The sequence below is a fragment of the Anas acuta genome, chromosome 4, assembly GCF_963932015.1.
Source record: "Anas acuta chromosome 4, bAnaAcu1.1, whole genome shotgun sequence".
NCBI classification, from domain to species: Eukaryota; Metazoa; Chordata; class Aves; order Anseriformes; family Anatidae; genus Anas; species Anas acuta.
In genome coordinates this window covers 470,738-498,071 of record NC_088982.1, presented here as the reverse complement: position 1 = coordinate 498,071, position 27,334 = coordinate 470,738, and the positions used below count along the sequence as shown (strand labels likewise).

Here is a 27,334-nt window from a genome sequence, read left to right as displayed (position 1 = left end):
CAGCGGCACCAGTGAAACCAGGGGCACCCGTGACACCAGTGGCACCAGTGACACCAGTGGCCCAGCACAGCCAGCACACGCCTGGCACAGCGGGACACCAGGGACACAGGGGTGCTCCAGCATTCACAGTGCCACCAGCAAGCTCCAGTACAAACCAGTGACACCGTGAGCCTCTAGGCCTGCCCGCTGTCCCGTTGTCCCGCTGTCCCTGCCCCCACAGCCCTGCCAGAGCCCCGCGGTGCCCGCAGCTCTCCTGCCCCAGCGCCTCGGGGTGCCGGTGCTGCACCAGGCCCTGCGGGCACACCACACCCCGGGTCCCCCCCCGTGCCGGAGCTCTCCCTGTCCCCGGCCACCTCCTGTGGGTCCCCGGGGTCTCGGGGCTGTCCCCCCAGGACTGGGTACCACTGTGTGCCAGTGGCCCAGGGCATCGGTGGCTGCTGTGGCGGGGGCCCCTTGTTTTGGGGGCGTGAGGGCTGTGGTGTCTGGGTCCCCGTGCCCGCATGGGCTGCAGCTCGGCCCCCCCCGCAGGGGTCCCCAGCGGTGCCCCCGTTGCTCGCATCAGAGAAGGGACCAGGACGGGCCCGGCGGCCGGGGACTGCGGGACCGGGCCCCCGCCCCAGGCTGCCAGCAGCGACAGCCGAGCTGGGGAGAGCTGGGGGGGGGACAGCAGCGATGGGCACCCCCGTGTGCGGGGCTGGGGGGCAGCTCGGGGCGCTGCGGGGACACGGGACGGTGCCGGGACACGGGGCGGCGCAGCGACACGGCGCGGGGGGGGGCTCATCCCCGCCCCCCGGGGGGCGCCCCCCCCGCCCGGCCGCAGCTGCCGCTGCCGAATTTTTTCTCTCTCTGGGGCTTTGGGGCTCGGAGGCCGCGGTGACCAAATAAGGGCAGCGGCGCCGGGCGGCCCCGCGCGTGGGGAGGCCGCTCCCGGGGGGGCCGGGCCCCGGGGGGGCTCCGCGTCACGCGTCGCGTCCACCCGCACGGGCCCCGCCGCGCCCGCACCCACGTCCCGGCGTGGGACCCCGATCTGCACCCACGTCCCGGCCCCCCCGGGGCGCTCTGCCCTGCACCCGTGTTACGCGTGGGACCCCGCCCTGAGCCCCTGTCACCGCGTGGGACCCTGCCCTGTGCCCACGTCACGCAGCGGGACCCCCGCATCGCCCCCACGCCGCGCTGTGGGCCCCGCGCTCTGCCCACGGTACCGCGTGGCACCCACGAGCCCACGGCCAGCCCACGGACCCACGCCCTCGGGCTCCCGAACCGGCGGGGGGGACCCGGCACCGCCGCGCCCCCGCGCTCTGCTCCGGGCCGGGCCCCCCCCGGAGGCAGCGACCCCGTCCCGGGCGGCCACCGGGCGGCCCCCGTGCACCGGTAACGGCCCCGCCGCCGGTAGCGGCCCCGCGCCCCCTCCGCCGCCCCCTCCGGGCCGGGCACAGGGCGCGGGGCTGGCGCGGTGCCCGGTCCCGCCCGGTCCCGCCCGGTCCCTCCCCGCCCTCCCGGCGGCGGCGGAGGCGGGGCCGGGCCGGGCGCAGGATCTGTCCGGGCGGCGCGGGGCCGGGCAGGGCGCAGCATGGGGGCCCCGGGGCTGGACCGGCACCGGCTGGCGCTGCTGGCGGCCAAGGAGGACGTGGGCAACCCGCGGGCGGCCACCAACTGGTGAGGGCACCGGGCACCGGGCTACGGACGGGCTTCGGCACCGGGCACGGGCGGGGACCGCGACGTGCGGGGCAGCGGGCGGGGGGGACCCCCGCGGGGCCGGGGAACCAGGACACCGGAGCCGGGACAGGGGGTCCTGGGCCGCACGTGGACCCGCGCACCGGGACCGGACGAGCGTGGCCCCGGGGAACGGGGACGGCGGGACGGTGCCGAGACGGTGCCGCGGCCCCGGGGCTGGGCCCCGCCCGGCGCTGAGCCCGCGGACCCGGGCAGGGAACCGGGCGGCCCGGCCCGGCCCGTCGGGCTGGGAGCGGCTCCGGGGTGCGGGGCCCGCCGGGGCTGAACGGCTCCGGGACGCGCCAGGGCCGGGGGGAGCGGCCGCGCCCCCGCACCGGTGCCAGCCCGGGGGTGCCCGCAGCGCCCCGCCCGGCTCTGCCATCCCCCCCCCCGGCCCCACCGCGTGGGGACCGCGGCTCCTGCCCGGCCGCGCCCGGGCGTGGGAGCCCCGCGCCCCTCCCGATGCCGGCGGGGCGGCGGCGGACCCGGTCCCGGCACCGGTGCCGCTCCTCCCGCGGGAGCCGGGCCGGGAGCCGGCGCCCTCCCGACACCGGGCGGCCGCGGTCGGGGCCGGCTGTCGCGGCGGGTCCCCCGGGCTGGCGGCGGCGGCGGGGCAGGGGGGGGCCGGGGGCGGGGCCGCCCCTTTCCCCGCCGCTTCCCGGTGCCGCGCGGCCCCGCGGCCGCTGCCCTCTGCCCCGTGGCCCCGAGCCGCGCCGTGCTCCAGCGCGCCGCTACCGAGCCGTGCCGGGCCGGGCCGTGCCGCTCCGCACGCGTGCTGCTGGAGCCGGGCCGCGCCGTGTCCCCGGCGCGCAGCGTGCCGCCACATGCGGCTGTAATCGGAGCCGTGCCGAGACAAAGGCGGCGGCGGCTGGCGGGGAATGCCGCCCCGGCGGGGGGCTCCCCGGCCCCCCCGGCCCCAGCCCCGGGCGCACGAGGCCCGGGGGCGCCGGCGGGTCGGGGCTGCCCGGTCGCAGGGGGGGCTCTCGGGCAGCGGGGAGAGGCCGGCTCGGGGCCGGTATCACCGGGGGAGGGGGGGCTCGGGCACGGGCCGGGGGGGTCCGGGCGCTGCGGCGCTTCCCGCGGCCCCATTGTCCCCTGGGCGGATGCTGCCGGCGGCACTTCCACGAATTCAGCCCGGCGGGCAGCGGGGGGGGCACGGCGGGGGTGTGCGATGGGGTGGGCACGGCGCGGGGGCCGGGCACTGGTGGGCGGGGGCCGGCGGGGCCGCGCGGTCCCGGTGCGGCGGGGACCCGGTGCTGGATACCCCCCCCCCGGCCCTGCCCTGACTCCTCCCGGCGCCACCCCGGGGGGTGCCGCTCCCCCCCCCCGGCTGCTGATCCCTCTGCCCCCCCAGGGCCGTTTTCGCCTACGAGAAGCACCATGACCTCAAGCTGCTGGACTCCGGAGGTACGGAGGGGGGGGGACCGGCCGCTGCCTGCCCCCGCAGAGTGCGCGGGGGTCCCGCAGCGCCCGGCCCCCCCTGACCGCCCCCTCCTTGCAGCCGGGGGCGCGGACGAGCTGGCCGCCAAGTTCTGCGCCAGCAGCGTCATGTACGGGCTGTGCCGCCTCCGGGACCCCAACACCGGCGCCCCCCGCATCGTCCTCATCAGCTGGGTGAGTGCGGGCCGGGGGCTCCTGCGGGGGGGCTCTGGGGCTGACCCCGCCGCCTCGCACCTTGCCCCGGGCACGGCCGAGGCTCCCCCCGGCCCCCAGCCCCACGGCTGTGCGGGATCACGGCGGGGGCTCCGGCCGGCGGCGGGCGCGGGGCGGGGGGGGCGCGGCGGGGCCCCAGCCCTGAGCCGCCTGTGCCCGTGCCAGGTCGGGGAGAAGACGCCCGAGTCCCAGCGGCAGGCGTGCGCCGGGCACCTGCCGGCCATCAGAGCCTTCTTCAGGGTGAGTCGGGGCCGGCGGGGGGCCGGGGGGGGCCCCGACATGGGGGGGCTCCCCCCGCCCCTCCTCCCGCCCCCCAACCCCGGGGCAGCCCCGACCTTTGCTTGCTGCGCTCAGTGCATTCCTGGCGCTGCTGACTCAGGCGCCGCCGTTCCCAGTTCCCAGCCTTGGCCGCCGACCCGGGGCTGTGGCTGGGCTCCCTGCCCCGGCCGGATCCTGCCCGGCCCCGCAGCAGCGGGGAGGCTGCCCCGGCCCGCCCGGCGGGACGGCCCCCGCGCCCCGAGCCGTCGGGGAATGGCGCCGGGATCCCCCGGGGAGCGCTCGGGGCCCGTCCCGGGGGGAGCGCGGGGGGGGGCTCCTGGGCACCCCCGCGGGTGCTCGGGGCTGACTCCGTCCCGGTGTGGCGGCAGGAGGCCAGCGTGGTGCTGAGCGCCCGGCGCGCCGAGGAGGTGACCCAGGAGGGGCTGAGCCGCGCTCTGGCCCAGCTGGCCCCCACCGCGGCCCCCCCGGCCAGGAGGGCCCCCCCGGCTGACACCGAGGAGCTGGTGGTGAGCGGGGCCGCCGGGGACGGGGAGCGGGACCGGGACCGTCGGGGCGAGGGCGAGGGCGCCCCCCGGTTCCCCTCCGCCTTCGCGGGGCCGCCCTGAGTCCCGGCGGGTCCCGCAGGGCACCAACTACCGCAAGACGAACCCGGCGCTGGAGATCCGCCGGACCCAGCGGGACTCCTTCTGGGCGCAGGCCGAGGTGAGGGCCGGGGCACCCCGCGCGGCCGCCGCTCCCGGGGGGCCCGGGCTCGGCCCCGGTGCCCATCCCGGGGGGTCCCGGCCCCTCTGAGCCCGGTGCCGCCCGGCGCAGCGCGAAGAGGAGCAGCGCAAGGAGGAGGAGCGGCGGCGGCTGCTGGAGGAGCGGCGGCGCTGGGAACGGGAGCGGATGGAGGAGGAGAGGCGCGAGGCGGCCGAGCGCGAGCAGCGCTTCAGGGAGAAGGAGCGGCTGATCGAGGAGCACCGGTGAGCTCCGCACCCCCGGGGGCACGCAGCCCCCCCCGCGGCCCCCCAGCGGGATCCGCGCTCCCCGCGGTCCCCGAGCCCCGGCGGCCGCCCCGGTGCCGGCCCTGAGGGTCCCCGTCCCGGCAGGAAGGAGCAGGCGCGGCTGGAGGCGGAGGAGCGGAGGAAGGAGAAAGCCCGCTGGGTGAGCGGGGACGGGCACGGGGGAACGGGGCACGGGGGAACGGGGCACGGGGGAACGGGCACGGGGACGGGGAGACGGGGCACGGGGGCACGGGGCGGGCACGGGGTTGCCGCGCCCCAGCCGGCTCACCGCGGCCCCATCCCGTTCCCGTTCCCGGTCCCGTTCCCGGTCCCTGTTCCCGGTCCCTGTCCCGGTCCCGGTCCCGGTCCCGGTCCCGGTCCCGGTCCCGGTCCCGCAGGAGCAGCAGCAGCGGGAGCACGAGGAGGCGATGCGGGAGCGCTCCCGGCGCTCCGAATCCATCGAGAAGGCGGCCGTGAGTGCGGGGGGGGGCCGGGGGAAACGGGACCACCGGGGGGGCTCCGGGGGCTCCGGGGGCCGCCGCTGACGCCCGTCCCGTCCCGGTGCTGCAGGAGGCGGCCGTGCTGGTGTCCCAGCGCCCGCAGAACCCCCGGGATTTCTTCCGGCAGCGGGAGCGCGCGGGGTCCACCTCCGGGGCTCCGCTGCCCGCCGGCCCCGGGGGCGCCCGGCCCGGTAGGTGCTGGGGGGGGGTGGGACGGGGCGGGTTGGGGGGGGCCGGGCCGGGGGCTGGCCGCTGACCTGCGCTCCCCCAGGAGCCCGGCGGCCGTTCCTGCGGTACCAGCGCAGCCTGACCGAGTCAGCCTTCATCTTCCGCCGGCCGGAGCCCCCGCCCTCACCCTCGCCCCTCGACCCCGGGGCTTTCAGGGCGGCGCCCCCCACCAGCCCCCGCCGCCCCCCACCGCCGCTCCCCGCCAGCCCCGCGGGGACGGGGCCCCCCCCCTCGATGTGCCGCCGCGGGGGCTCTCAGCCCAGCCGGGGCAGGGCCCCCCCCGACCCTGCCGGGGTCCCCGCCCCCCGCCAGCCCCCCCGGGTCGGGGCCCCCCGACGGCACCCGTGGGGCAGAGCCCGAGCCCCCCCGCGGCACTCCCGGGCTGGGCTCCCCCAGCAGCCCCGGCGGGGGGCTGCCGCTCCCGAGCCCTCCCTGGCAGCCCCCCCCGGGGCCGGCTGCGCTGTCCCCCACCGGCAGCGCGGGGGCTGAGGCTCTGCCTCTGCCCAGCCCCCCCAGCACCCCCTTGGATGAGGAGGGGCCCCCCCCGGGCACCCCTCCCCTCCCCAGCCCCCCGGCTTGGGGGTCTCCAGGGCTGCCGGTGGAGCCGGGCGAGGGGGCCCCGAGCCCCCGGGGGGGGTCTCCTCCCCCTGGGCTGGTGCCTGCCCCGGTGCCCCCGCGTGGCCCCAGCCCCCCCAGCCCGCTGCAGGATCCGGCCCTCCCCAGCCTGGCAGCCCAGGAGCCGCAGCAAGGTGGGTGCCCACAGCCCCCTGCCCGCTATGTGGGGCTGGGGTGGGGGTCCTGCACGCTGCACCCCCCAGCCCCAGCACCTGGGTTGGTGGGGGGGGCTCAGCCGTGCCCGCATCCCCCCAGGGACCATCAGGGAACCTGAGCAGGAGCCAGCCCGGAGCGACTCGGGGCACAACGGCATTGGGGACCTCGGGCATGGGGGGTGGCCAGCCCCCTGGGAGCAGGACCCCCCGGTGCAGGTAGGGCTGGGGGGGCTGGGGGCAGGTGGTGGTGGCATGGGTGGGAAGGGCGGCACCTGCGGCAGGTGGGGGGCAGCGGGGGGCTGGGGGTGGATATTTGGGGGCTGGGAGGGGACAGCAGGGGGAGCAGGAATGGGATGGAGGGGGGACATGACAGGACAGGGGCTGGGGGGGCAAGATGGGGCTGGGGGCAAGGGGCAGGACCAGGCAGGGGGGCCCTGAGAGTATGGGACCCCCCGGGGCCCTCTCGTGCAGGGGGATGAGCCCAGTGACACCATCCTGCCGGAGCCGCTGCACAAAGCCAAGCCAGGTACCGCTGCGCCCCCCCGGCCCCCCCGTGTGTCCCGAGCCCCCTGGCCGGGCTCAGCCCTCACCCCCTCTCCCCCCCCAGGCTTCGCCCTGCTGCTGGCCCGCGATGCCCCCCACCAGCAGCTGCCCGCCGGCAGCACCCCCCCAGCCGAGGACGAGGACCTCTCCCCCCATGCTGTGTAGTGGGGGGGACAGCAGCACACCCCCCCCCCACCCAGCACCACCTACTGTGCCCCCCAGCACCCCCCAGCCGGGGCTGCCCCCAGCCCCCCATGCATTGGCTGCCCCACACCTCGCCCCACTGCCCCACGCTCGGTGTGGTACCTGCAGCCCCCCAGCCCCCCCCCAGCACCACCTCTTGCACTGGGGCCGCTGGCCCCCTTCCCCCCCCACCCCCCCATACAGCAGCTTTGGGAAACAGCCACACACCCACAGCCCTGACCCACCTGTGCAGCACAGGGCTGGGGGGGGAACAGGGGTCCCCAGCTTGGGGGGCACAGGGCAGGCAGCAGGACCCTGCCCCCCCGCGACCCCCAGCCCCCCCAGTGAGACGCAGTGGCTGTTAAATAAATTTTAATGCACATGAATGAGGTGGTGGTGTCAGCTGGTCCCCACGGGGTGCAGCGGGGCCAGGGTTAGGAACGGTGAGGAAAGCAGAGTGGGGGGGCTCTGGCCCCCTGGGCTGGGCCCACAGCTGCTCATGGTGGGGTGAGCCCCGAGCACCCCTCGGAGGGGGTCAGCCCCCAATGCCCCCTGCAGTGGTGGCAGTGGCCCCAAGTGCCCCCCCCCCCAGCACAGGGGCACCATAAATTCCAGTTTCTCCCCAGGGAAAGAAGCTCTGAGCCCCCTGCAAGGCCTGGGACCCCTGGGACCCCCCCCCACCGCCTCCCAGGACAGGTCCCCTGTGGTGTCAGCCCCCCCGGAGGGGGACAGGGCCCCCTGCCCCTGAGCCTCCTGTAGGTCCCGGGCTCAGACCTGGGACTGGAGGTACCCGGGGGGGGCCGGCAGGCTGGGGGGGGGAGGCACGCGCTCCGTGTCCGGGCTGCTGCTGCCGGGGCTGGAGGAGCTGGAGCTGGGTGAGGGGCGAGGGGAGGGGGCGCGCCTGGCCCCCCGCCCCTTCAGGGTGCTGAGCTTGGCGTCGAGCGAGAGCGTGCGGGGGCGGGCACGGGGGCCGGGGCTGACCCCACTGGGGGTGGTGGCGCACAGGGGGGGCCCCTCGAAGAGGGAGAGCCAGGGGGGGCAGCCCAGCCCCGGCCCCCCCTCCAGCCCTGCCGCCCGCCGCGTCAGGATGTCCGTCACTGCCTCGATGTCATCGGCCGGCTCAATAGCTGCGGGGAAGAGCGGGGGTCAGTGGGGAGCCAGACACCTGCATCCCCCACCCCAAGGAGCGCCGGGATGTGCCCCACGGCTGTGACGTGCCCTATGGCTACAACGTGCCCCACGGCTGGGATGGTCCCCAAGGCTGGGACATGCCCCACGGCTGGGACTTGCCCCATGGCTGGGACTTGCCCCATGGCTGGGACATGCCCCACAGCTGGGACATGCACCAGATCTGGGATGTGCACGGGAGCCAGGACGTGCACCAGAACCAGGACATGCACCGGAGCTGGAATGCGCCCCAGAGCTGGGACAACTGGGATGTGCCCTGCAGCCTGGGTGGCCAGGACAGCCAGGATGCGCCCTGTGGCCAGGGCAGCTGGGATGTGCCCTGCGGCCGGTGCTGCTGTGACACCTCCGGCAGGCAGAGGCAGCCGTGCCGTGCCCCGTGGGCAGGGTGGCCGTGCCGTGCCCCATGGCTGTGCCGTGCCCCGTGGCTGTGCCCCGTGGAGCTGTGCCGCGCTGCGCAGCGGGTGCTGCTGGCCCAGCTGCCGGCCCCGTACGTCACCTGTCGCTGTAATAGGAGGAGAGCAGGGCGCGGATCTCCGCCGAGACGGCGTTATCCTGCAGCAGGAGCCCTTCGCAGGCCGAGGGCGGCACGGCAGGGCCGGGCAGGGCTGCACCGTGGGAGGGCACGGCCAGGGGCAGAGAGAGGCAGAGGACAGCAGAGAGAAGGCAGGAGGTTAGGGAGGCGCAGGTGGCAGGAGAGGCTGGTTAGCGGAGAAGAGGAAGGTGAGGAGGAAGATGAGGAAGATGAAGAGGAAGGTGAGGAGGACGATGAAGAGGAAGATGAAGAGGAAGGCGAGGAGGACGATGAGGAGGACGGTGAGGAGGCCACGCGCTGGCCGTGCTCACCCATCTCGTGGTACAGCGAGCCCTGCCGGGGCAGGGGGGCAGGCGGCCGGCGCGGCGGCGGCACCTCGATGCGCATCAGCTCGTCACAGCACTGCTTCCACTGGCCTGCGGGGAGCAGAGGGGCTGGACTCAGTGCGCCATGGGGCAGGGGTCCTGGTCCCCATCCCCGTCCCCGTCCCCGCACGCACTCATGTCGTAGAAGTGCTGCCAGAAGGCCTCCATCCAGCGCTGCGTCTCGGCGCGGCTCTCGGCCAGCAGCGTGTGGGTCACCTCCTCGGCCCCGTAGCGGTTGGTGACGGACATGCTGTGCAGCTTCCCGCGCGCCTCCTGCTCCGTGGCGCGGATCCGGGTCTCCTGTGGGGCACACCGCGGTCAGCCCGCGCCCCCGCGCCCCCCAGCCCCCCGGCCCGGCCCCTACCTTGTTGATGGCGATGGTGAGCGCCGGCTCCACGCCGGCCTCAGCCTCCTGCGGGCGCCGGTAGCAGAGGAGGTTGGTGCCGCGCAGGACGCAGAACAGCCGAGCCCAGCCCTGCGGCTCCCCTGGTGCCTGCTGCCGTGGGACAGGGCTGCTGAGCGCACACAGCCCGGCCCCGGGGGTGGGAGCAGCCCCCTCCCCAGCGCAGGGATCCCCGCTCCCCATCCCCACCATGGTCCATAGCCTAACGGCAGGGATGGCTGGCACTAGGTTGGCACTGCCTGTCCCTTACCCACCCTGCCCCAACACAGCCTGTCCCTGCTCCACCCTGTCCCCATCCCATCACTGTCCCATCCCCGTCCCCACCCCGTCCCCATCCCGTCCCCGTCCCCATCCCGTGCTCACCTGCACCTTGAGGAAGCCGCACATCATCTGGGCGGCCATGCAGCGGGGCTGGGCAGCCAGGCGGCAGCACATGCTGCCATACAGCGGCAGCCAGAAGGAGCTCTCCTCTGGGGGGGGGGGCACAGCACTCACAGGGGGGCCCTAGGGCAGGGCCCCCCTGTTCCCCCCCTGCCTGTCCCCAGCTCTCCCCAGAGCTGCCCATGTCCTGGTGCTGCCTCCCCACCTTGCCAGGCCCCCAGCCCCACCAACCCCTCTCCCCTCCCATCCAGCTGGGACCCCGCAGTTTCTTCTCCCCCGCCCCATCACACCCCAGCCCCCCCTGCCCACCCTCAGGCCCCCAGCCCCAGCCCTGCCCGGGGAGCCCTCACGGCGCTGCGCTCACCGTTGCAGGCGATGGCGAGGTCGTGGGTGCGGAAACCGTCCTGCACCTCGGCCAGGGACAGCACCGCGTGCGCCAGCAGGTGATACTTGGGGCCCCTGGGGGAGCCCAGAGTGAGGGGCAAGCAGGTGGGGAGGGGGGATGACGGGGGGGGGGGGGGGGTCAGGTACTCACGGCACGCTGGGGGCCGGCAGCAGCAGGGGGCCGCTGCCACCGTTAGCACCGGGGCTGCCGGGACCCCCGTCCATGGCGCTGCGCAGCCGGCGCCCCGAGGAGCGGCCCAGGGAGCTGCTGAGTTTGCTGGCCAGCTTCTTGGGCGCGCTGCCCGGCGCCTCCTCCTCCAGCCCCGCGCTGTACAGCTCCACCTTCAGCTCGAAGTCCGGACCGGCCTCCGTGCTGGGGGCACGGCTCAGCGGGCGCACGCAGCCCCCGGCCCCCGCCCCCCCCTGCTACCAGGGGGGGGCACTTCCAGGGTGCCCCCGGGGACGTGGGGATGCAGGGACGCGAGGGCACGGAGGTGCGGGGAAGCGGGGACGCGGGGACAGGCGGGGATTTGCGGGTTGCGGGGACGCGGGGGGACACGGGGACATGCGGGGACGCGGGGACCTGCCCGGCGCGGCGCGCACAAGAGGACGGCGTTCTCGAAGCAGATGTCGGTGAGGGTCCGGTCCACCAGCACCATCTCGGTGTCGTAGATCTCCACCCCGATCTGGAGGAGGCAGAAGACGGCGCAGCGGTGCAGCTCTGCGCCGGGGGCGGGGGTCAGGCCAGCGTGGGGCTGGGGGCCGCGCTGCCACCCCCCCCACTCACCTCCCTTGTTCCTGAAGTACTCCGTGTCCTTCCACATCAGCGGGATGCGCAGGTCTGGGGGAGTGAGAGGGGTGGTGGTGAGACCCCCGGGGCCCTGTCCTCACCCGAGGGGCCGGTGCAGGACCCCCAGCAGCCCCCCCTGGCCCCGCAGGGTTTTTGGGGCCCCCATACCTGAGATGCAGACCCTGCCCCGGCAGGGCAGGCGGTCATCCGTGGGGCCAGCGTCCGAGGGGCTGCGGGAGGAAGCGCAGAGCCGTGACCGCTGCCCGGGGGCCCCCACCTCCCAGCCACCCCCCGCCGCGGGGTCCTCACCGCCTGGCCACGCGCTGCATCACCTGCACCTCCTTCATGCGCTGCAGCTCCGACATGTAGGCCAGGATGCGGCTGTTGCACACCAGGAGGCTCTTGGTGGCCTCCAGCGCCTGCTCCCGCTGCGTGCAGGCGGCCAGCAGCTTGCAGGCCCCCTCCCGCATCCGGATCTCATGGTCAATCTTCTTCTGGATGTCCGTGTCCTGCGGGATGGGCGGTGTGAGAGCGCAGGACCCGGTGGGGGGGGTCCCGGGTTCTGCCCTCCCCCACCGCTGCAGACCCCCGCAGGTTCCCGGGAAGGGGTGGCCACATTCACAGGGAGGGGACGGTGGCCCCCACGCGGCCCCACTCCCCCCAGCACGGCCAGTGCCCGGGGCTGACCCTCCCACCCCGAGCTGTGCTCAGCACACACGTCCCCTGACCCCCCGGGCACAGAGCCACCATCCCGGCCGGGCCCCTGGGGAGCCACATGCCCCACGGACACGTCGCGTGCCCCACGGAGCGCCGTGCGCCCTGCGGATACATCATGAACCCCGCGGGAGAGCCAAAAACCCCACAAGCACTTCACGAACCCCACAGGAATGCCACATGCCCCACGGATATGTCATCTGCCCCACGGCTGTTTCACACCCCACGGACAGGTCGCAGAGCGCACAGTTGCACCTCGTGCCCCACAGCAGTGCCACACACCCCACGGGTCCATCATGCGCCCCACAGACGAGCCACGTGCCCCACAGACACCCCACAGGGCAGACGGATACCCACAGCTCCATCATGCACCCTACCGAGGTGCCACGTGCCCCACAGCTCCATCATGCACCCCACAGACGTGCCATGCACCCCACAGCTTCACCGTGCCTCCCAGGGGAGCTCCGTGCCCCACATGCTGCCCCACACCCCACGGAGGGGTGACGCACCCCACAGCCGCCTAACGTGACGCACAGAGGGGCCGCGCACCCCACGGCCCCCCCAGCACTGCCCCCCAGACCCTCCCCCTGAGACCAGAGCTGCACCAGAGCCACATCGGAAGGTGGCAAAGCCCCCCCCAGCCCCAGCCCCACACCCTGGAGCCCGCAGCCGCAGGGGGAGGGGGGCACCCCCCAGCCACACGGGCGGAGGATGCCAGACCCCGGCGTGGGGCTGCCCCCTCCCGCAGGACCCCCCCGGAGCCCCCCTGCCGCAATCCGCAGCCTCGGTGCTGCGCATCCCCCCTCCACCCCCCCCGCCGGCTCGGCCCCCGCCTCACGTTGCCGGTGCCGCGGCGATCCATGCCGGCCCAGGGCATCCCCCTGCCGCCCCCCGTGCCCCAGCCCCCTGCCCCCGGCCCCCGGCAGCGGGGCCCGGCGGAGCTGCGGGCGGGCGCGGGGCCGGGGCTGGCGGAGCCGCAGCGCCGGAGCGGTGACATCACCGGCAGCTATAAATAGCCACCGGAGCCGCGGCGGGGGGCGCGGGCGGCTGCAGCCCCCCCCCGGGACCCCCCCCCGTAAGCCCCACGCTCCCCCCGCAGCGCTCACCCTCCCTGCACCCGGCGGCCCCACTCGCTATAGGGCGCCTGCCCCACGGCGGGGAGCTTTTGGGGGCGCTGCAGGGCGAGGGGGGGGGCGACCGACGTGGGACCCCCCCCCCCACATACACCGAGCGCTGCAGCGCGCCCTGGCCGGGCGGGCGGAGGGGGCTGCGGGGGGATTCGCTCCGGGCACCGCGGGCTCCGTGCGCCCCACCGGGGGGACGCGGGGGGGACCCCCGCGCGGCAGGGCAGCGCCCCGGGCTGCGGGACCGGCCCGTTACCGGAGCCCCCCCCCATGGCCCCCGCGCCCCGTCCCGGCCTCGCCGCGTGGCATCGCCCCGGGGGGAGCCGCCGCGGGGCTGGGCGGCCGCGAGCCTCGGTCCCGGCGCCGCGGGGATCCGGTACCGGGGGGCCGCTACCGAGGGGGCGGGGGGCGCGCCCCCCCCCACCCCGTACCTCGAGGCTGAGGGCGATCTGGCGGATGTAGAGCATGTTGAGGTCCTCCAGGATCCGCAGCTTGTCCTGCAGCGGGGCGCAGCCGTCCCGCCCGGCCACCTCCATCGGCCCCGCCGCGGCCCCTCGGGGAGCCGCCGACACCGGGCGCGGGGATCCCGCATCCGCCCCGGCCCCCGGCCCGCGGCCCCCGCCGCGTCCAGCGCCGTGCGCGGCCTCCCCCGCCCGGCCCGGCCCGGCCCGGCTGCGGAGAGAAAGGGCCTTTCATCGCCCGGCGAACAAGCGGCCTCTGTGCCGGGAAAGGGCAGCGCGGGCGGCGGGGGGCACGGGGGGGACGGGGGGACCGGGAGGGGCGAGGGGAGGGGGGGCAGCGGCCCCGAAACCCGCACGCGGGGACTGAGCGGGGCGCGGGGGGAGTGGGACCGGGCACCGGGCACCGGGGGGGGGGGTCAAGGGACGGGGGTGAACGGGGTGCGGGGGGCGCCGGGACGTGGCGGGAGTTGCGGGGTCGGGGTCCCGGGTGCGTGGCGGGGACGTGGCCCCGGTGCGCCTCGCGCCGCCCCCCCGCCGCCCTCTGCCGGCCCCGGTGTGCGCTGCAGCGGGGCCGCCCCGCCGGTACCTGCCGCCGATCCCGGACCGCTGCTCCGGCGCCGCGCGGCGCTCACAGGAAGGCGGCGGCCGCCCGCCCCCGGCCCGCCCTCCCCCGGCATTCCTCCGGCGGCTCCGGTTACAGGGGCCGCCCCCGGCCCGGCCCCCCGCCCGCGGCACCGGCGGCACCGGCACCCCGGGACCCGGGGGCGCCCCCTGGCGGCGGGTCCTTCCGTCCCCCCCCCTCCCCGGTGTACCGGGACCCCGCCGCTTCGACTGCAGCCGGTGCGGGGCTACCGGGACCCCCTCCCCATAAAACACCCCGGGGCTCGGGGGGCTCGGGAGAGCCGGGACCCCCCCGTCTGTGCCCGGGGCTCGGAACCCCGGCGGCCGCAGCCCCCCCGCTGCACGCGGGCAGACACCGAGCCGCGGGGCTCGGCACGGCTCCGCCGCCGCCCCGGGCACGACGCGGCCCCGCAGCCGGCGGGGGGGGCGCGGGGCCGTGGGAGCCGCCGGGGGCAACGGCCCCTCCCGTGCCACGGGGCCGGTTCCCGCTCCGCCCGGCCGGGCTCGCTGGGCCGGCAGCGCCCGGTCCCACCGGCGGGACGGGACGGGACGGGACGGGACGGGACGGGACGGGAGCGGCCGCCGCCGCCTTCGCCCTTCCCAGGCGGTTGCGCGGCCCCGGCCGTTCCCACGGCCCCGGGAGCCTCGTGGGACCCCGCGGCACGGGAGGTCCCGGCGCGCCCAGGCGGACACGTGGGGACACGCGCGGGGCTCCCGCCCGTCCCGCGGTGCACGGGGGGCTCCGGGGGGGGCTCCGGGGGGGGCTCCGGGGGGGCTCCGGGGCGGCCGCGCGGGTCCCGGCGGCGGGGCCGGGCCCTACCTGCGGGGCGGCACCGAGCAGGCTGAGGCGGCAGCGGCCCCGTCGGATCTCCATCTCCAGCGCCGAGCCGCGGGCCACGGTCACCCGGCTGCGGTGGTTGCGGCAGAACATCGCGGCGGCGGGGCCGGGACCGGGACCGGGGCCGGTACCGGGGGTTGGGGCCGCTCCGGGACCCGCGGGAACTTCCCCGAGCTCCAAAGTCGCGCAAACCCCTCCCCGGGGCCGGCGGCACCTGGCGGCGGGGGCGGGCGGCGCCGCACCGGGGCTGCACCGACACGCACCGGGCTGCACCGGGCACACACTGAGAGGCACCGGGCACCCCCCGGAGCGGGAGCGGGGCCGGTACCGGGCGTCCCCTGGCACGGGCGGGGCGGGCGCGGTGCCCCCAGCCCCGCGTGGCACCGGGCGGACAAAGCCCGAGTCAGGGCGGGCAGCTGCGGCCGGGGGGGGGGGGGTGCGGGGGGGCCGCGCGTGGCCGTGCCCGTGCCCGTGCCGGGGGGGCGTGCAGGTGGCCTGGGCGCGTGCCCGGGGCTGCGCACACGCGCGTGGCCGCCGCCGTGCCCCACGCGTGGGGCTCCGCGGGACCCCCGGCCGCGGGCGCTGACCCGGGATGGCCGCGGAGCGCCCCGGTACCGGCGGGCCCGGCCCCTCCCCTGCCCCCCCCCGCCCCGCCCCCCAGCCCCGGGCCCCCCCCGCGCCGTGGCCGAGCCGAGGCGGGGCAGGCGCGGGCCCGGCCGCAGGGCGCGGAGCAGCGGTTCCCACCCGGGCAGCGGAGCCCGGCGGACTCTGCCCGCTTCAAAGATGGCGGCAGCGGCGCCCCCTCGCCCTGCTGAGGCTGCGCGCGGTGCCCTGCGGCGGGCGGAAGCGGGTCCGGCCGGAATCGGTTCCCCCACGGCGCGGGTTTGGGCTTCGGGGCCAGCACCGCCACCGGGCGCGGGCGGCTCGGCCGGATGAGCAAGGCGTGGCGGCGGGGCAGGGCCGAGGGCGGCGAGCACGGTGAGACCCCGCGCGGCCGGGGCGGGCCGGGGCCGGGCGCTTCCCGGCGCTCCCCGCGGGCCGGGCCCGGTGCCCCTGGCTCGGCCGGCGGCCAGGCCGCAGCCCCGGGAGCCCCGGTGGCGGCCCCGCCGGGCGGCCCCGTTCTCCCCTGGCGGGGTCCCGCGGCCGGGGCTCCGGGCGGGGCTGACGGCGGTGCCCCGCAGGCGAGGAGGACGATGGCGGCGGGCACGGCTCGCACAAGAAGAAGCACAAGAAGCACAAGAAGAAGCACAAGAAGAAACACCACCACGAGCCCGGGCCGCCCGCGCTGGAGCCCGCGGAGCCTGGAGCCGCCCTGCGGAAGCCGCAGCTCAAGCTCAAGATCAAGCTCGGGGGGCAGATCCTGGGCACCAAGAGGTGAGCGCGCGGCCGCTGTGTCCCCAGACCCTGCCTGGTACAGGGGCCCGGCTGGCCCCAGCCCCCCCCGCGTCCCACTGCCCCAGCGCCCCCAGCCCCACAGCACCGGTGCCTGCCCCCACCCCCCAGAGCCCTGTCCCGGCCTCAGGGGCTGCCGCGCTCTCTCCGCAGCGTGCCGACCTTCACGGTGGTCCCCGAGGCACAGCGCTCCCCCTCCCCGCTGATGGTGGTGGATGAGGAGGACGAGCCCACGGAGGGGGTGCCCATCGAGCAGTACCGGGCATGGCTGGGTGAGTGCTGGGGCTCGGCCAGCCCCGGGGCGCTGCCACCGCTGTGGGCACAGTGCGGGCAAACGTTGGGGATGGAGGGTCTCTGAGGGAGTGTTGGGCTGTAGGGGTAGGTGGAGGGGCTGGAGCAAGAGCGGGGGCCCTGTGGGGATGTTCTGGTTCCCTCCTGCAGGCTTTAAGCAGGCTGTGAGTGTCCAGTGCCTCACTGAGGGGCTCAGAGATGGTTCCTGCATCATGGGGAGAATGTGATGCAGTTTGGGCACGGCATCACCCCAGGATGGAGCAGACACGGCAGCTGTGCTCCACAGTGACCGTTCTGTCCCTTGCTGCCCGGCCCAGATGAGGACAGCAACCTGGACCCCTCACCCCTGCCGGACCTGGACTCGGAGAGCTGCTTCCCTGCCCGTGAGGAGGAGGAGGAGGAAGAAGAGCGCTGGCTCGATGCCCTGGAGAAGGGTGAGCTGGACGACAACGGGGAGCTCAAGAAGGAGGTGGATGAGTCCCTGCTGACAGCAAGACAGGTGAGGGTGGCAGGATGGAGCAATGGGGCTGTGATGGGGTTGGGTGGACTGCCCTGGGGCCATTGTGTGGAGCCCCCAGCCGGGGGCATCCTGCCCGGTTTGGGTGCTGCCCCAGAGGCGGCTGGCTCTGGTGAGATGAGGAGCGTGGGGACCCCAGAGCTGGCTGGGAATCGGGTCGGAGCCTCCGTGCCCTTGGAGGGATGGGGATGGGGGGCCCTGGTTGGGGTGCCCCCACCTGCCTCCAGCCTGACGGCGCCCCCGTGGCCCCCGCAGAAAGCCCTCCTGCACAAGCAGCAGAGCCAGCCGCTGCTGGAGCTGCCCATGGGCTACAAGACGAAGGAGATGACGGAGGAGATGCTGGTGAAGCGGGAGGAGCGGGCCCGCAAGCGGCGCCTGCAGGCGGCCAAGAAGGCGGAGGAGAACAAGAACCAGACCATCGAGCGCCTCACCAAGACCAACAAGGCCAAGGTGAAGACGCTGCGGGAGCGCCGGGCCAAGCAGGCGCCGTGCCCCGTGGTGCACTACTGCAACGCCGCCGACCGCATCACCGTGTCCTTCCCGGCCGGCATGGCGCTGCCGCTGCTGCCCGCGCCCGCCCCCGCCGTGCCGCCGCCCGCGCTGTGCGGGGTCAGCGGCTGCTCCAACCACAAGCGCTACTCCTGCTCCCGCACCGGGCTGCCCCTCTGCAGCCTGGCCTGCTACAAGAAGAACCTGCGGCTGCAGGAGGCTGCGGCCTAGCGCCGGGACCACGGGACTGGGGGCACGGGACGGGACCGGGGGCACGGGACGGGGCTGGGGGCACCGCTGGGACCGGGGGGGTCCCGGGGGCTCTCTGGGGGGTCCCCGGTGGGCCCCGTGCCCGGGCCGTGGGGGGGGCCCAGCCTCGGGCCCAGCCCCGCCCCCCCGGTCCTGGCCCCGCCCCCCGAGCACGCCCCGCACCGGGAAAGGGGGCGGGGCCGGAGGGTGGGGTTTGTGGGGGGGCGGGCACCTGCGGGCGGGCCCTATTGGCTGGGAGCGCTGTCTGTCAAAGAACAACGCCGCTGGTTGGTCGGCCTATCCGCCAATCTTTCGTCCGAGCAGTGGTTTCGCGTCTGTTTAGCTGCGGGCCGCTGAGGGTCCGCCTCTGGGGCGGGGTCGAGTTCGCCATTGGTGGCTGTGGCTGTCCATCATGCGCTGCTTCGGAGGTCTAGGCTCCCATTGGGCAGTAGCTACGTCCGTCACGGCTGGGGAGGCGGTGCTCGGCCTCCGATTGGCTGCCTCCGCCGCCACTCCCCGCGGGGGCGGGGCTCGGTCCCTTTGTCTCTGTTGTTGGGCGTGAGGAGCGGGCAGACGGCACCCGATTGGCTGGGGCAGGGCGGCGGCGGCGGCGCCGATTGGCCGGCGGCGGCGAGGCGGCGCCCGATTGGCCGCGGCCTCCGCGGAGGGGGCGGGACCTCGGGCCCGGGAGCGATGGCGGCGGCGGCGGCTGCGGCCCGGGCGGCGGCGGCGACCCCGGCGGCCGCCATGGGGGCGGCGGCGGCGGCGGGGGGACAGCGGCTGCTGCTGCGGGCGGCGGGGGCCGGGGCGGCCGAGCGGGAGGAGCCGGCGCGGGGCCGCGGCGGGCTGTAGGCGGCGCCATGGAGCGGCCCGGGAGCGGCGGCGCCGAGGGGGCCTGGGCCGCGCTGCTGGGCCGGCAGCACCAGCAGGTACCGGCGGCACCGGGCCCGGCCCGTTCAGCTCCGTCCCGTCCCGTCCCGACCGGGCCCGTCCTGGCCTGTCCGGTTCCGTTCAGTTCCGTCCTGCCCGGCCCCGTCCGGTCCCGTCCTTTCCCTTCCCGTCCCGTCCGGCCCCGTCCGGTCGCGTCCCATCGTGTCTTCCCCGGTCCCGTCCGGTTCCGTCCCACCCGGTCCCGTCCCGTCCCGTTCCGTTCCGACCGGTCCTGTCCTGGCCTGTCCGGTCCTGTCCTGCCCGGCCCCATCCTTTCCCGTCCCGTCCGGTTCCGTTCAGTTCTGTCCCGCCCGGTCCCATCCGTACCGGCGGGACCGGCCCCGGCGGGGCGGCACCGGCTGGGCCCGTCCCGTTCAGCCCCGTCCCGTCTTCCCCGGTCCCGTCCCATCCTGTCCTTCCCGGTCCCGTCCCGTCCCGTTCCATCCCAGCCCCCCCGGTCCGGTCCCGGTGCCCAGCAGCGGTGTCGGGGCCCGTCCCAGCTCCGTGCCCCCCTCCCGTGACGGTGCCGCTGCCCCCCGCAGGCCCGGGAGTACTGCCCGGGGGTGAACAACCAGCCCTACGTGTGCGAGACCGGGCACTGCTGCGGAGAGACCGGCTGCTGCACCTACTACTACGAGCTGTGGTGTGAGTGCGGCGGGGCCGTGGGGGGGCCGGGCGCGGGGCAGGCGGGGGCGGCGGGACGGGACGGGACGGGACGGGACGGTCACCCCCCGCTCTGCCTCCGCAGGGTTCTGGCTGCTCTGGACCATCCTCATCCTCTTCAGCTGCTGCTGTGCCTACCGGCACCGCCGGGCCAAGCTGCGCCTGCAGCAGCAGCAGCGGCAGCGGGAGATCAACCTCATCGCCTACCACGGTGCCTGCAACTACCCCACCTCCATGATGGATCTCAGTGAGTGCCGCTGCCCCCGCGCGTCCCCAGGGCCCCGCGCTCGGCTCCGTGCTCGTCCCGGTCCCGAGGAACCCCCTGGGGATGGACGGGGCTGCGGTGGTTTGGGGTGGCTGCGCCCTGCAGAGGGGGGTGCCGTTAGGGCTGGTGGGGGGCTCCCGTTGCCGTGCTCACCCCGTGCCCCCCGCAGGGATGCTGGCTTCCTTCAAGCTGCCTGCCTACGAGGAGGTGGCCCACCGGCCCAGCACGCCGCCGCCGCCCTACAGCGCCATCCTGGCCCAGCTGAGCGGGCCGCGCAGCCGCCTGGGCTCCAGCAGCCTCACGCTCTCGCCCAGCTCGGAGAACTACACCAGCTGCTCCTGCGAGTCGAGCTGCGTGACGTCCCCCAGCAGCACCTCGCTGTCGGTGCAGGTGACGGACGAGACGGAGCGCAGCCGGGCCAGCACGCCCAGCGAGGAGGGCGGCACCAGCAGCACCGGCACCGGCGCCAGCTGGGAGCTGCCCGAGGAGCTGCCCGCCCGCACGGCCCCGCACAAGCACGCCCTCTTCTCCTCCAACGTGGACTTCTTCGAGGCCGACTGCCACCGCTGCTCGGACATCGAGGAAGGCGAGGAGGAGGAGGGTGGCGCGGCCCCGGAGGAGGAGGAGGGCGGCGAGCACTACCGGCACCGGCGCCTGACCGGCGACTCGGGCATCGAGGTGGGGCGCTGCCAGGAGGAGGAGGGCGGCGAGGAGAGCGAGGGCGAGGCCGTGCGCCTGCTGGGCAAGGCCGGCCCCGCGCCGCCCCCGGCCCGGCGCAGCGTCCCGGCCGAGGGGGGCAGCGGGGAGCCGGGCGCTCCCACCCTGCCCGTCTGAGGGGCCCGGCCCGGCCCTGCCGCCTCTCCCGCCGCGCCGCCGCCACCATCCCCCTGCCCGCGGGGCCGGCCCGGTGCCGCCCGCGCCTCTCCCCGCCGCCACGGCTCGCGCCGCCGCTCCCCGCCTTGGAGCAGCCGGGCTGGGGGCACCGCGGTGCCGAAACCGCCCCTGCTCAGAGGGCCCCGGGTGCGGCAGGGCCGCCTTCCCCCGCCTCCGCTCCCCGCTGCGGCCCCCCGCGGGCTCTGCCGCCATCCCCGGGCTGTGGACTCTCACCGCGGAGCCCCCGGGATGGCCCCGCCGCGGCGCCGCCGTGCCCCCCGCTGTCCCCTCTGAACTGCTTCCAGGGAGCCGGGCCCCGGCCGGGGGGGTGGCTCTGTCCCGCAGCAGCCTGCAGGTCTGTGTGCGGGGCCCGAGTAGCGTCCCCTCATCATTAAAGAGATGTGGAATTATGGCCCCGCCGCCTTCCTCTGGGGGAGCGCAGGGTGCTGTGGAGCTGGGGCTGAGCTGTGACACCCCCCCCGTCCCCAAATCTTTCCCCACGGGCAGGGACACAGCAGCGAGGCGATGCTGCCCCCCTCCCCACAGCAGGGGAGGACCAGGACAGCTGGAGCCCAGGAGGTTTGGGGGCAGCAGCGCTGCTCACCCGGCCCCTCGCACCCATCCCTGACACAGGCACCGAGGCTCGTCACGGCTGAGGTTTATTGTCGGTGGAGGACTCGACCCCAGATCCGGGGCGCCTCCACCTGCCCCTGAGAAAGCCAGGCCCCCCGTTGCGCCCTGCCCTAGTAGTCCTCGGCCATCACCAGCACCACCAGCGCCGACCAGCCGGTGAAGGGGTGGGAGCCCTGCCCCGCGCCGCTGCTGTCGCTGTAGTGCTCCCAGAGGTAGCCGCTGTCGGCGTACTGCCGGTACAGGTTGGCCACGAGGTTGTGCCGCAGCTCACGGTACAGCTCCGCCGCCCGCTCCCGGTGCGGCCCCGGGAGGCTGCCGTAGGCGTGCAGCGCCCGCAGCGCCAGGTAGTTGATGTTGACCCAGACGGAGCCCCGCCAGTACGGGGGGTCGTGCTCCGTGTTGCGCTGCATGTACAGGGGGCTGTCGCGGGCGAGCGAGCGCAGCCCGAAGGGCGTCCAGAGCTGCTTCTCGCTGCGCATGGCGGCCAGCAGCGGGGCCAGGCGCGGCGAGTCGGGGGGCAGCAGCTGCAGCAGCAGCGGGAAGAGGCTGACGTAGCCCAGCGCCCCCACGAAGCGGGGCTGAGGCGCCTCGCGCACCACGCGCACCAGCCGGGGTTCCGGGGGGGGCCGCCCGGGGGCCGCCCGCCCCGCCTCGCGCCGCAGCCCCACCGCCCGGCTGTGGTTGCCGTAGTCGGCGAAGGCGCCCAGCTCCTCGGCCCAGTGCAGGCGCTCCAGCAGCTCGCTGTCGCTCAGCGCCCGCTGCATGTGCCGGTAGGGCTCCGCCGGCTCCCCCAGCCGTTCGGCCGCCTCTGCCAGCACCTGGGAGGCCAGCGCCATCCAGCAGCGCAGGTCGAGGTGCCGCTCGTCCGCCGAGGGGTGCGAGGCGCGGGGGTAATCGTCCAGCCCCGACGCCAGCGTCTTGGGGTTGAGGAAGCGCTCGGGGTCGGTGTCGCGGCCGCGCCAGCGGAAGGTGTAGGGCAGGGGCCCGGCCTGGGTGCTGTTGTACCACTCGTACCAGGCGCGCAGGCGGGGGAAGAGGCGGCGCAGGTAGGGCAGCGGGGCCGTCCCCAGCAGCCGCTGCAGCGCCAGGAAGAGCGTGGGGGGGTTGGCGGTCTCGCTGTGCTGCACCACGAACTCGGGGGGCACCTTGGCCAGCGCCTCCTCGCCCAGGATCTGCTCCCGCGGGATCCAGCCCTCCGCGTTCATCAGGTCGAACCAGTGCGCGATCACCTCGCGGCTCAGCTCGGGGTCCCAGCGCGCCAGCAGCAGCTGGTGGAAGCCCTCGTCCCAGAGGAAGCCGCGGGGGAAGAAGGAGCGGGAGGGCACGGCGGTGAACAGGGAGGTCTCGGCGTAGGGCACGGGGCGCTCGTGCAGCGGGGACTGCACCAGGGAGCGCCCGTGGAAGTAGCCCATCCCGCCCAGCATGTTGCTGAGGGCGGCCTGGGCGAAGCGGCGCTGGGCGGGCGGGAAGCCCTTGCGCTCCAGGCCGAAGGTCTCCTCGAAGCGCCGCTCGAAGGCGGCCTCGTGCCGCGCCAGCTCCGCCGTCAGCGCCGGCCCCGCCAGCGGCCCGCGCCGGTCCCGCACGCTGCCCGACTCGAAGGTCACCTCCACGCGGGCCGGCAGCCGCAGCGTCACCTGGTGCAGCAGCAGGTGGCTGCGCGGGGCCTCCACCGCTCCTGGCAGCCCGCGGAAGGTGTCCACGGCCAGGAAGCGCTGCCGGGGCCCCCCCGGAGGGGAGAAGACGAAGCGGTCGCTCAGGCTGCTCCGCACCACGTCGGTGAGGCGGTGCAGCCCCGGGCTCCACGCGTCCAGGTAGTGGTAGCTGCAAGCACAGAGAAGTCAGCGCCCGGCGGCACCCCGGGGACGGGGGGGGGGGGGCGCGGACGCCACGAGGCACCTGCTGTACGTGGAGCCCTCCCCGCTCTCCGAGGTGGGCCTGAGGAAGGTGATCCTGAAGTCCCCCAGCTCCTCGGACGTCCCGCTCACGGCGCCCAGCCGCGTCCGGTCCTCCACGTGCGGCTGCAGCGTCCCCTGCCCGTCCGTGGCCACGTAGAAGAAGAGGGAGACGAGGGAGGCCGGGCTGCCCGCGCCCTGCGGGAGGGGGGACACGTCTGGATCAGGGGGTCCCAGAGCCGCCTGCGTTCCCCTCCTGGGGACGCCGATGTCCGGGGGGGTCGCGGGCGGCAGCACCCACCTCTGGCCGGGCGGTGACGCGCCAGCTCCAGTCCCCGCCGTGCTCCCCTCCGGGCCGTTTGACGAACTCTGTGCGCAGCAGCAGCCCCCGGTCGCGCAGCTCCTGCACCCCGAAGTTGTCGCCGTCGTGCCGCAGCCAGCCGTAGCTCGCCAGCCCGTCACCCTGCTCGCACGTGTGCCGCAGGCCGCCCCCCGCCTCCCGCTGCTGCAGCCACATCAGCCCTGGGGGCGCGGGGCGGGGGGCGCTCAGCGGGCTGCCGGTCCCCGGTCCCCGGTCCCCCGGTCCCGACCCCCGACCCCCGACCCCCCTCCCCATTTTCCCCCGTCCCCGCCGCGTACCGGTGACGACGGCTCGGGGGCTGCGTGTCTTCATGCCGAAGTAGACGTGTGGCCGGTAGGAGCCCCAGAAGCGGCGGGGCGCGGCGCGGGGCCCGGTGGCACCGGGGGGCAGCGCGGGGGGCGCGGGATGCGGGCTGGCGGCGCGGGCGGCCGCTCGCCACCGGCCCCACTGCCCCAGCGCCGCCGCCGCCGCCGCCAGCCCCAGCCCCAGCGCCAGCGCCGCCGCCAGCCCCAGCGCCGCCCGCCCCCCCCGCGCCCCCCGCGCCGCGCCCCGCTCCCGATCCCGCTCCCGGGGCCGCCCCCGCGCCTCCCGCGGCCCCTCCGCTCCCCGCCGCCGCCGCTCCGCCGCCATCGCCGCGCGTCACCGGTCGGGGAGGGGGGGGCGCAGAGCCCCGGGGGGGGGGCAGCGCCCTCTGCCGGCGCCTCCGGGGGCCGCTGCTCGGGGGGGGGGGCGCGACCGAGGCGCCCCCGGTAGCGGCGGGGCCGGAGCCGCAGACGCAGACGCGCTCGTCCCTGGAAGCCGCTTTTATTGTGCCCGCGCCCGCCCCGCCCGCACCGGCGGCCCCGGCTCCGCCGCGGGGTCCGCGTCCGGGTCCGGGTCTGGGTCCGGGTCCGTTCCCGGGGGAGCCTCGGGGGGGCCCTCGGTGCCCGGGGGGGCCGTGCCCGGCGCTCACTGCTTGACCTGGCCCCCGTCGCCCTCGCTGACGAAGCGCTTCCGTCCCCTGCGGAGGAGGATGAGGATGAGGATGAGGAGGGGGTGAGGGGATGAAGGCCCCGCCGCCCCCCATCCCCCCCCCGTGTCCCCGTACCTGGCGGGGCAGGCGTCGCGCAGCGCCCTGGTGATGATGCCGCGCTGGAAGCAGAGCTCCACCAGCCGCTCCAGGAGCCCGTGCGCCAGGGGCACGTCCAGGCTGATGTCCCCCAGCTCCGCGTACACCCGCTGGAAGCCCTGGGGGGTCGCGGGGACACTGCAGGCGTCAGCCCTGGGACCCCCGCCCCGCACCCCCCGGCCCCCCTGAAGGTTGTCTCCGCGCTCACCCGGTTCATCTGGTCCAGCGTCACCAGCCCCGTCTCCCACAGCACCTTCAGCAGTGTCACCATCATCGTCACCGGCGCGTCCCCAGAGCCCTCCAGCACCATCACCACCGCCTGCAGGCAGCGGGCGTCAAGCAGGGCCATGGAGCCCCCCCGGCACCCCCAGCCCCCCCAGCCCCTCACCTCGTACACCAGCTCATGGTGGAAGTGCGGCACCTCCAGCGCCCGCAGGCAGCGCTCGGCCTCCGACACCTCCCCGGAGAGCAGGTACTCCCGCAGCAGCAGGTTCATCTGGGGACAGAGACGGCTGCGGTGGGGACACAGCAGGGACTTTGTGTGGGGACGGCTGGGAACGGGGTCCTGATGTGGGGGTGGCACTGAGGCAGCTGGGGGTGCTGCTGGTGTGGCAGAGCAGACGCAGGGACATGAGCAGGGGATGCCACGGGGGCGTGCAGGTCCAGAGGGGTGCGGCGGGGGACACGCGGGGCACGTCTGGAGGCATGGGCAGGGCTGAGGGGACAAAGCGCGGGGACATCTGCAGGGACGGGGCACGGGCAGGACCGGGGGACGCGGTGCGGGATGCACGCGGGGCCGGCCGCGCGCTGACCTCCTTGACCAGGTGCTTGACGGGGCGCTGGCCGCCCCCCACGCCCCAGACGTTGTCGAGCCGGTTGACGTCGCGCTTGATGCGCAGCAGGACGGCGGCGCGGTCGAGGGCGGCCCTGCGGAGGACGGGGTGAGGGCCGGGCGCGGGGCGGGCAGCGGGGGCCGGGGCGGCGCTTACCTGGCGTGCTCGCAGTCCACGCGCCCCTTGTAGCGCTCCAGGAAATCCAGGGGCAGCGCGTGGTCGGCCACCGCCCGGGCGATGAACTGCCCCAGCATCTGGGGGCACGGTGTCAGCGCGTGGCCCACCGCCAGCGTGGCCGCGTTCCCCCCGGCACCCCCTGGCACCGCCGCCCCCCCCATCCCGGCACAGCCACCTCCCCGCACGGCAGCCCCGGCACGGCCGCGTCCCCGCGCCCGCTGACACCTGGGGGGCCTCGGGGGTGTCGAGGATGAGGTCGGGCAGGTCCTGCAGCATCTTGTCGAAGGCCCAGGCGATGTCCTCGGGGCTCACCACGCGGCCCACCAGGTCGGACAGCAGGCGGGATGTCAGCTCGCGGTGGCTGGCCTTGCCCTCCAGCGCCAGCGCCACCGCCAGCGAGGGCACCGCGTGCTTCTGGCTGCCCAGGTTCAGCCCCCGCAGCAGCGCCTGCGCCCAGCACGTTAATGCCGGCCCCACGCACACCCCCCAGACCCTGCCCCTCCCCAGACCCTTCCCCACACCAGCCTGGCCCCTGCATCTCCCCTCCCCATCGCCGAGGCACCCCGTCCCCTCCCCAAGGGACCCTGCCCCTTCCAAAGGGCTTCCACCAGCAAGGGACCCCCCTCCTCGCTCCAAGGGACCCTTCCCCTCCCGGGACCCTGCCCCGCACCAGCCGGCCCCGTCCCCCTCACCAAGGGTCCCCTCTCCCCCTCCCCGACGCACCATGACCTCACTGGTGTCCCCGTGCTCAAAGTACTCCAGCACCATGGGCTGCACGTTCTTCTCCAGCTCGTCCTCCTCCAGCTCGGGCACCACGGTGGCATACACCGTGTCCCCCTGCGGGGACGGACAGATGTGGCTAAAGGTGGGGTCCCAGTTGGCTGCCCGCAGTGGGGGCTGCCCCAGGCAGGGGCTCGGGGAGGGGGCCGGGGCTGTACCTGAGCCACCTCATCGTAGTTGGGGTCGCGGGCGTCGGGCTCCTGGTAGCCGTACACCACGCCGGGGGCACCCCACACGCCCTTGCCCCCGGCACCGCCTGCACCGGGCACAGGTAGGGCTCAGCCGTGGGGGGCACTGGGACTAGCCGGGGGGGGGCTACCAGCAGGGCCAGCCGGGGGGGCTGGGAGGGAGCCGTGCCCCTTGGGGAGTGGGGAGGGAGGAGGGGGAAAGCTCGTGGGGAGGTGATGGGGCATTGCGGGGCAGGGAGGATGCAGGGGGGTGTCCCAGCCCCATGGGGGGTGACAGGGCTGTGCGGGGGTCCCAGCCCCGGGGGAAATGGAAGGGGGGGGGTCCCAGCCTCATGGTGGGGGGGGTGAAAGGGCCGCGTGGGGGTCCCAGCCCTGGAAGGAAACGGAGGGGGAATCCCAGCCCCATGGGGGGGGGACAGGGCTGTGCGGGATCCCCAGCCCCAAGGGGACGTGGCGGGGGGGTCCCCAGCCCCCCGGGGGTCCCAGCCCGCCCCTCACCTTTCTTGGGCAGCCCGCGGCCCTTGCCCATGCGGGACTTGCGGTCGTGGGCCCTGCCCTTGGGGCTGCCGGGCTCGGGGCCGGGCTCGGCGCCCTCGGACAGCGACTCTCGGGCCGAGTCCCGGGACGAGGCGCGCCGCAGCCGCCGCTTGGCCTTGGCCTTGAGGCGCGCCTCGTGCAGCTGCTTCTCGCGGGGGGCCCAGGGCAGCGCCCCCCCGGCCCCCGCCAGCTCCTCGGCCCCGTCCTCCTCGGCGCCCGCCGGGCACGGGCCCTGCGCAGCACCGGCACCGTCACCGCGCGCCCCGCCGGGACCCGGCGCCCCCGCCCCGCCCCGCCCCGCCCCGGTCCCGGTCCCGGTGCCGGTGCCGGTGCCGGTACTTGCCGTGGCGAAGGGGGCGCGGTCGGCGGCGCCCAGCTCGGCCGCGCTGGCGGCGGACATCGCGGCGGGGCCGGGCCCGAGGCGGCACCGGGACGGGGACCGGGACCGGGACCGGGATGGGGACGGGGACCGGGACGGGGAAGGGGCGCTGGGCTCGGCC

General features: G+C 76.5%; 6 protein-coding genes across 14 annotated transcripts; 3 read left to right on the top strand and 3 right to left on the bottom strand.

Annotated features, from left to right (window-relative positions):
- Window positions 1–1,496: 1,496 nt before the first annotated feature.
- LOC137855347 (drebrin-like protein A) lies at window positions 1,497–7,241 on the top strand. Its single transcript, XM_068679409.1, is given in 15 exon segments — window positions 1,497–1,656; window positions 3,068–3,120; window positions 3,215–3,327; window positions 3,532–3,606; window positions 4,014–4,151; window positions 4,270–4,347; window positions 4,459–4,610; window positions 4,737–4,791; window positions 5,030–5,104; window positions 5,202–5,322; window positions 5,403–5,586; window positions 5,588–6,108; window positions 6,230–6,345; window positions 6,601–6,655; window positions 6,737–7,241. Coding segments are annotated over 15 exon segments (1,923 nt in total). The 5' UTR covers window positions 1,497–1,570; the 3' UTR covers window positions 6,838–7,241.
- RTKN (rhotekin) lies at window positions 7,215–14,928 on the bottom strand. Of its 9 annotated transcripts, none has more exons than XM_068679400.1 (14): window positions 13,784–13,976; window positions 13,168–13,408; window positions 11,208–11,407; window positions 11,067–11,128; window positions 10,896–10,949; window positions 10,712–10,829; window positions 10,260–10,481; window positions 10,089–10,183; window positions 9,707–9,813; window positions 9,305–9,436; window positions 9,075–9,240; window positions 8,887–8,991; window positions 8,540–8,741; window positions 7,787–7,982 (listed from the first exon to the last, which is right to left on the bottom strand). In XM_068679400.1, exons 2-14 carry the CDS (start codon window positions 13,270–13,272, stop codon window positions 7,976–7,978), a joined length of 1,575 nt encoding a protein of 524 aa, XP_068535501.1. In that variant the 5' UTR covers window positions 13,273–13,408; window positions 13,784–13,976; the 3' UTR covers window positions 7,787–7,975. The 9 variants fall into 9 exon arrangements, with proteins under 9 accessions (XP_068535500.1, XP_068535498.1, XP_068535504.1 ...); XM_068679401.1 differs by having other exon boundaries at window positions 8,540–8,648; window positions 13,784–13,972; XM_068679399.1 differs by lacking the exon at window positions 8,540–8,741 and having other exon boundaries at window positions 7,215–7,982; window positions 9,305–9,433; window positions 13,784–13,972.
- Window positions 14,929–15,377: 449 nt separating this feature from the next.
- Window positions 15,378–18,089, top strand: INO80B (INO80 complex subunit B). Its single transcript, XM_068679432.1, has 5 exons — window positions 15,378–15,634; window positions 15,838–16,030; window positions 16,202–16,320; window positions 16,657–16,838; window positions 17,112–18,089. The coding sequence occupies exons 1-5, from the start codon at window positions 15,589–15,591 to the stop codon at window positions 17,574–17,576; spliced, it is 1,005 nt and encodes a 334-aa protein (XP_068535533.1). The 5' UTR covers window positions 15,378–15,588; the 3' UTR covers window positions 17,577–18,089.
- A 187-nt stretch (window positions 18,090–18,276) lies between these two features.
- On the top strand, window positions 18,277–20,737 carry WBP1 (WW domain binding protein 1). The gene is made up of 4 exons (XM_068679433.1): window positions 18,277–18,523; window positions 19,067–19,169; window positions 19,273–19,434; window positions 19,622–20,737. The coding sequence occupies exons 1-4, from the start codon at window positions 18,455–18,457 to the stop codon at window positions 20,284–20,286; spliced, it is 999 nt and encodes a 332-aa protein (XP_068535534.1). The 5' UTR covers window positions 18,277–18,454; the 3' UTR covers window positions 20,287–20,737.
- Window positions 20,738–20,968: 231 nt separating this feature from the next.
- Window positions 20,969–23,856, bottom strand: MOGS (mannosyl-oligosaccharide glucosidase). Its single transcript, XM_068679388.1, has 4 exons — window positions 23,490–23,856; window positions 23,152–23,372; window positions 22,855–23,048; window positions 20,969–22,779 (listed from the first exon to the last, which is right to left on the bottom strand). The coding sequence occupies exons 1-4, from the start codon at window positions 23,839–23,841 to the stop codon at window positions 21,069–21,071; spliced, it is 2,478 nt and encodes an 825-aa protein (XP_068535489.1). The 5' UTR covers window positions 23,842–23,856; the 3' UTR covers window positions 20,969–21,068.
- Window positions 23,857–24,159: 303 nt separating this feature from the next.
- Window positions 24,160–27,234, bottom strand: LOC137855295 (programmed cell death protein 4-like). The gene is made up of 9 exons (XM_068679333.1): window positions 26,796–27,234; window positions 26,268–26,365; window positions 26,053–26,166; window positions 25,555–25,776; window positions 25,309–25,406; window positions 25,132–25,246; window positions 24,528–24,815; window positions 24,299–24,438; window positions 24,160–24,211 (listed from the first exon to the last, which is right to left on the bottom strand). Exons 1-9 carry the CDS (start codon window positions 27,232–27,234, stop codon window positions 24,160–24,162), a joined length of 1,566 nt encoding a protein of 521 aa, XP_068535434.1.
- Between the last annotated feature and the right edge of the window lie 100 nt (window positions 27,235–27,334).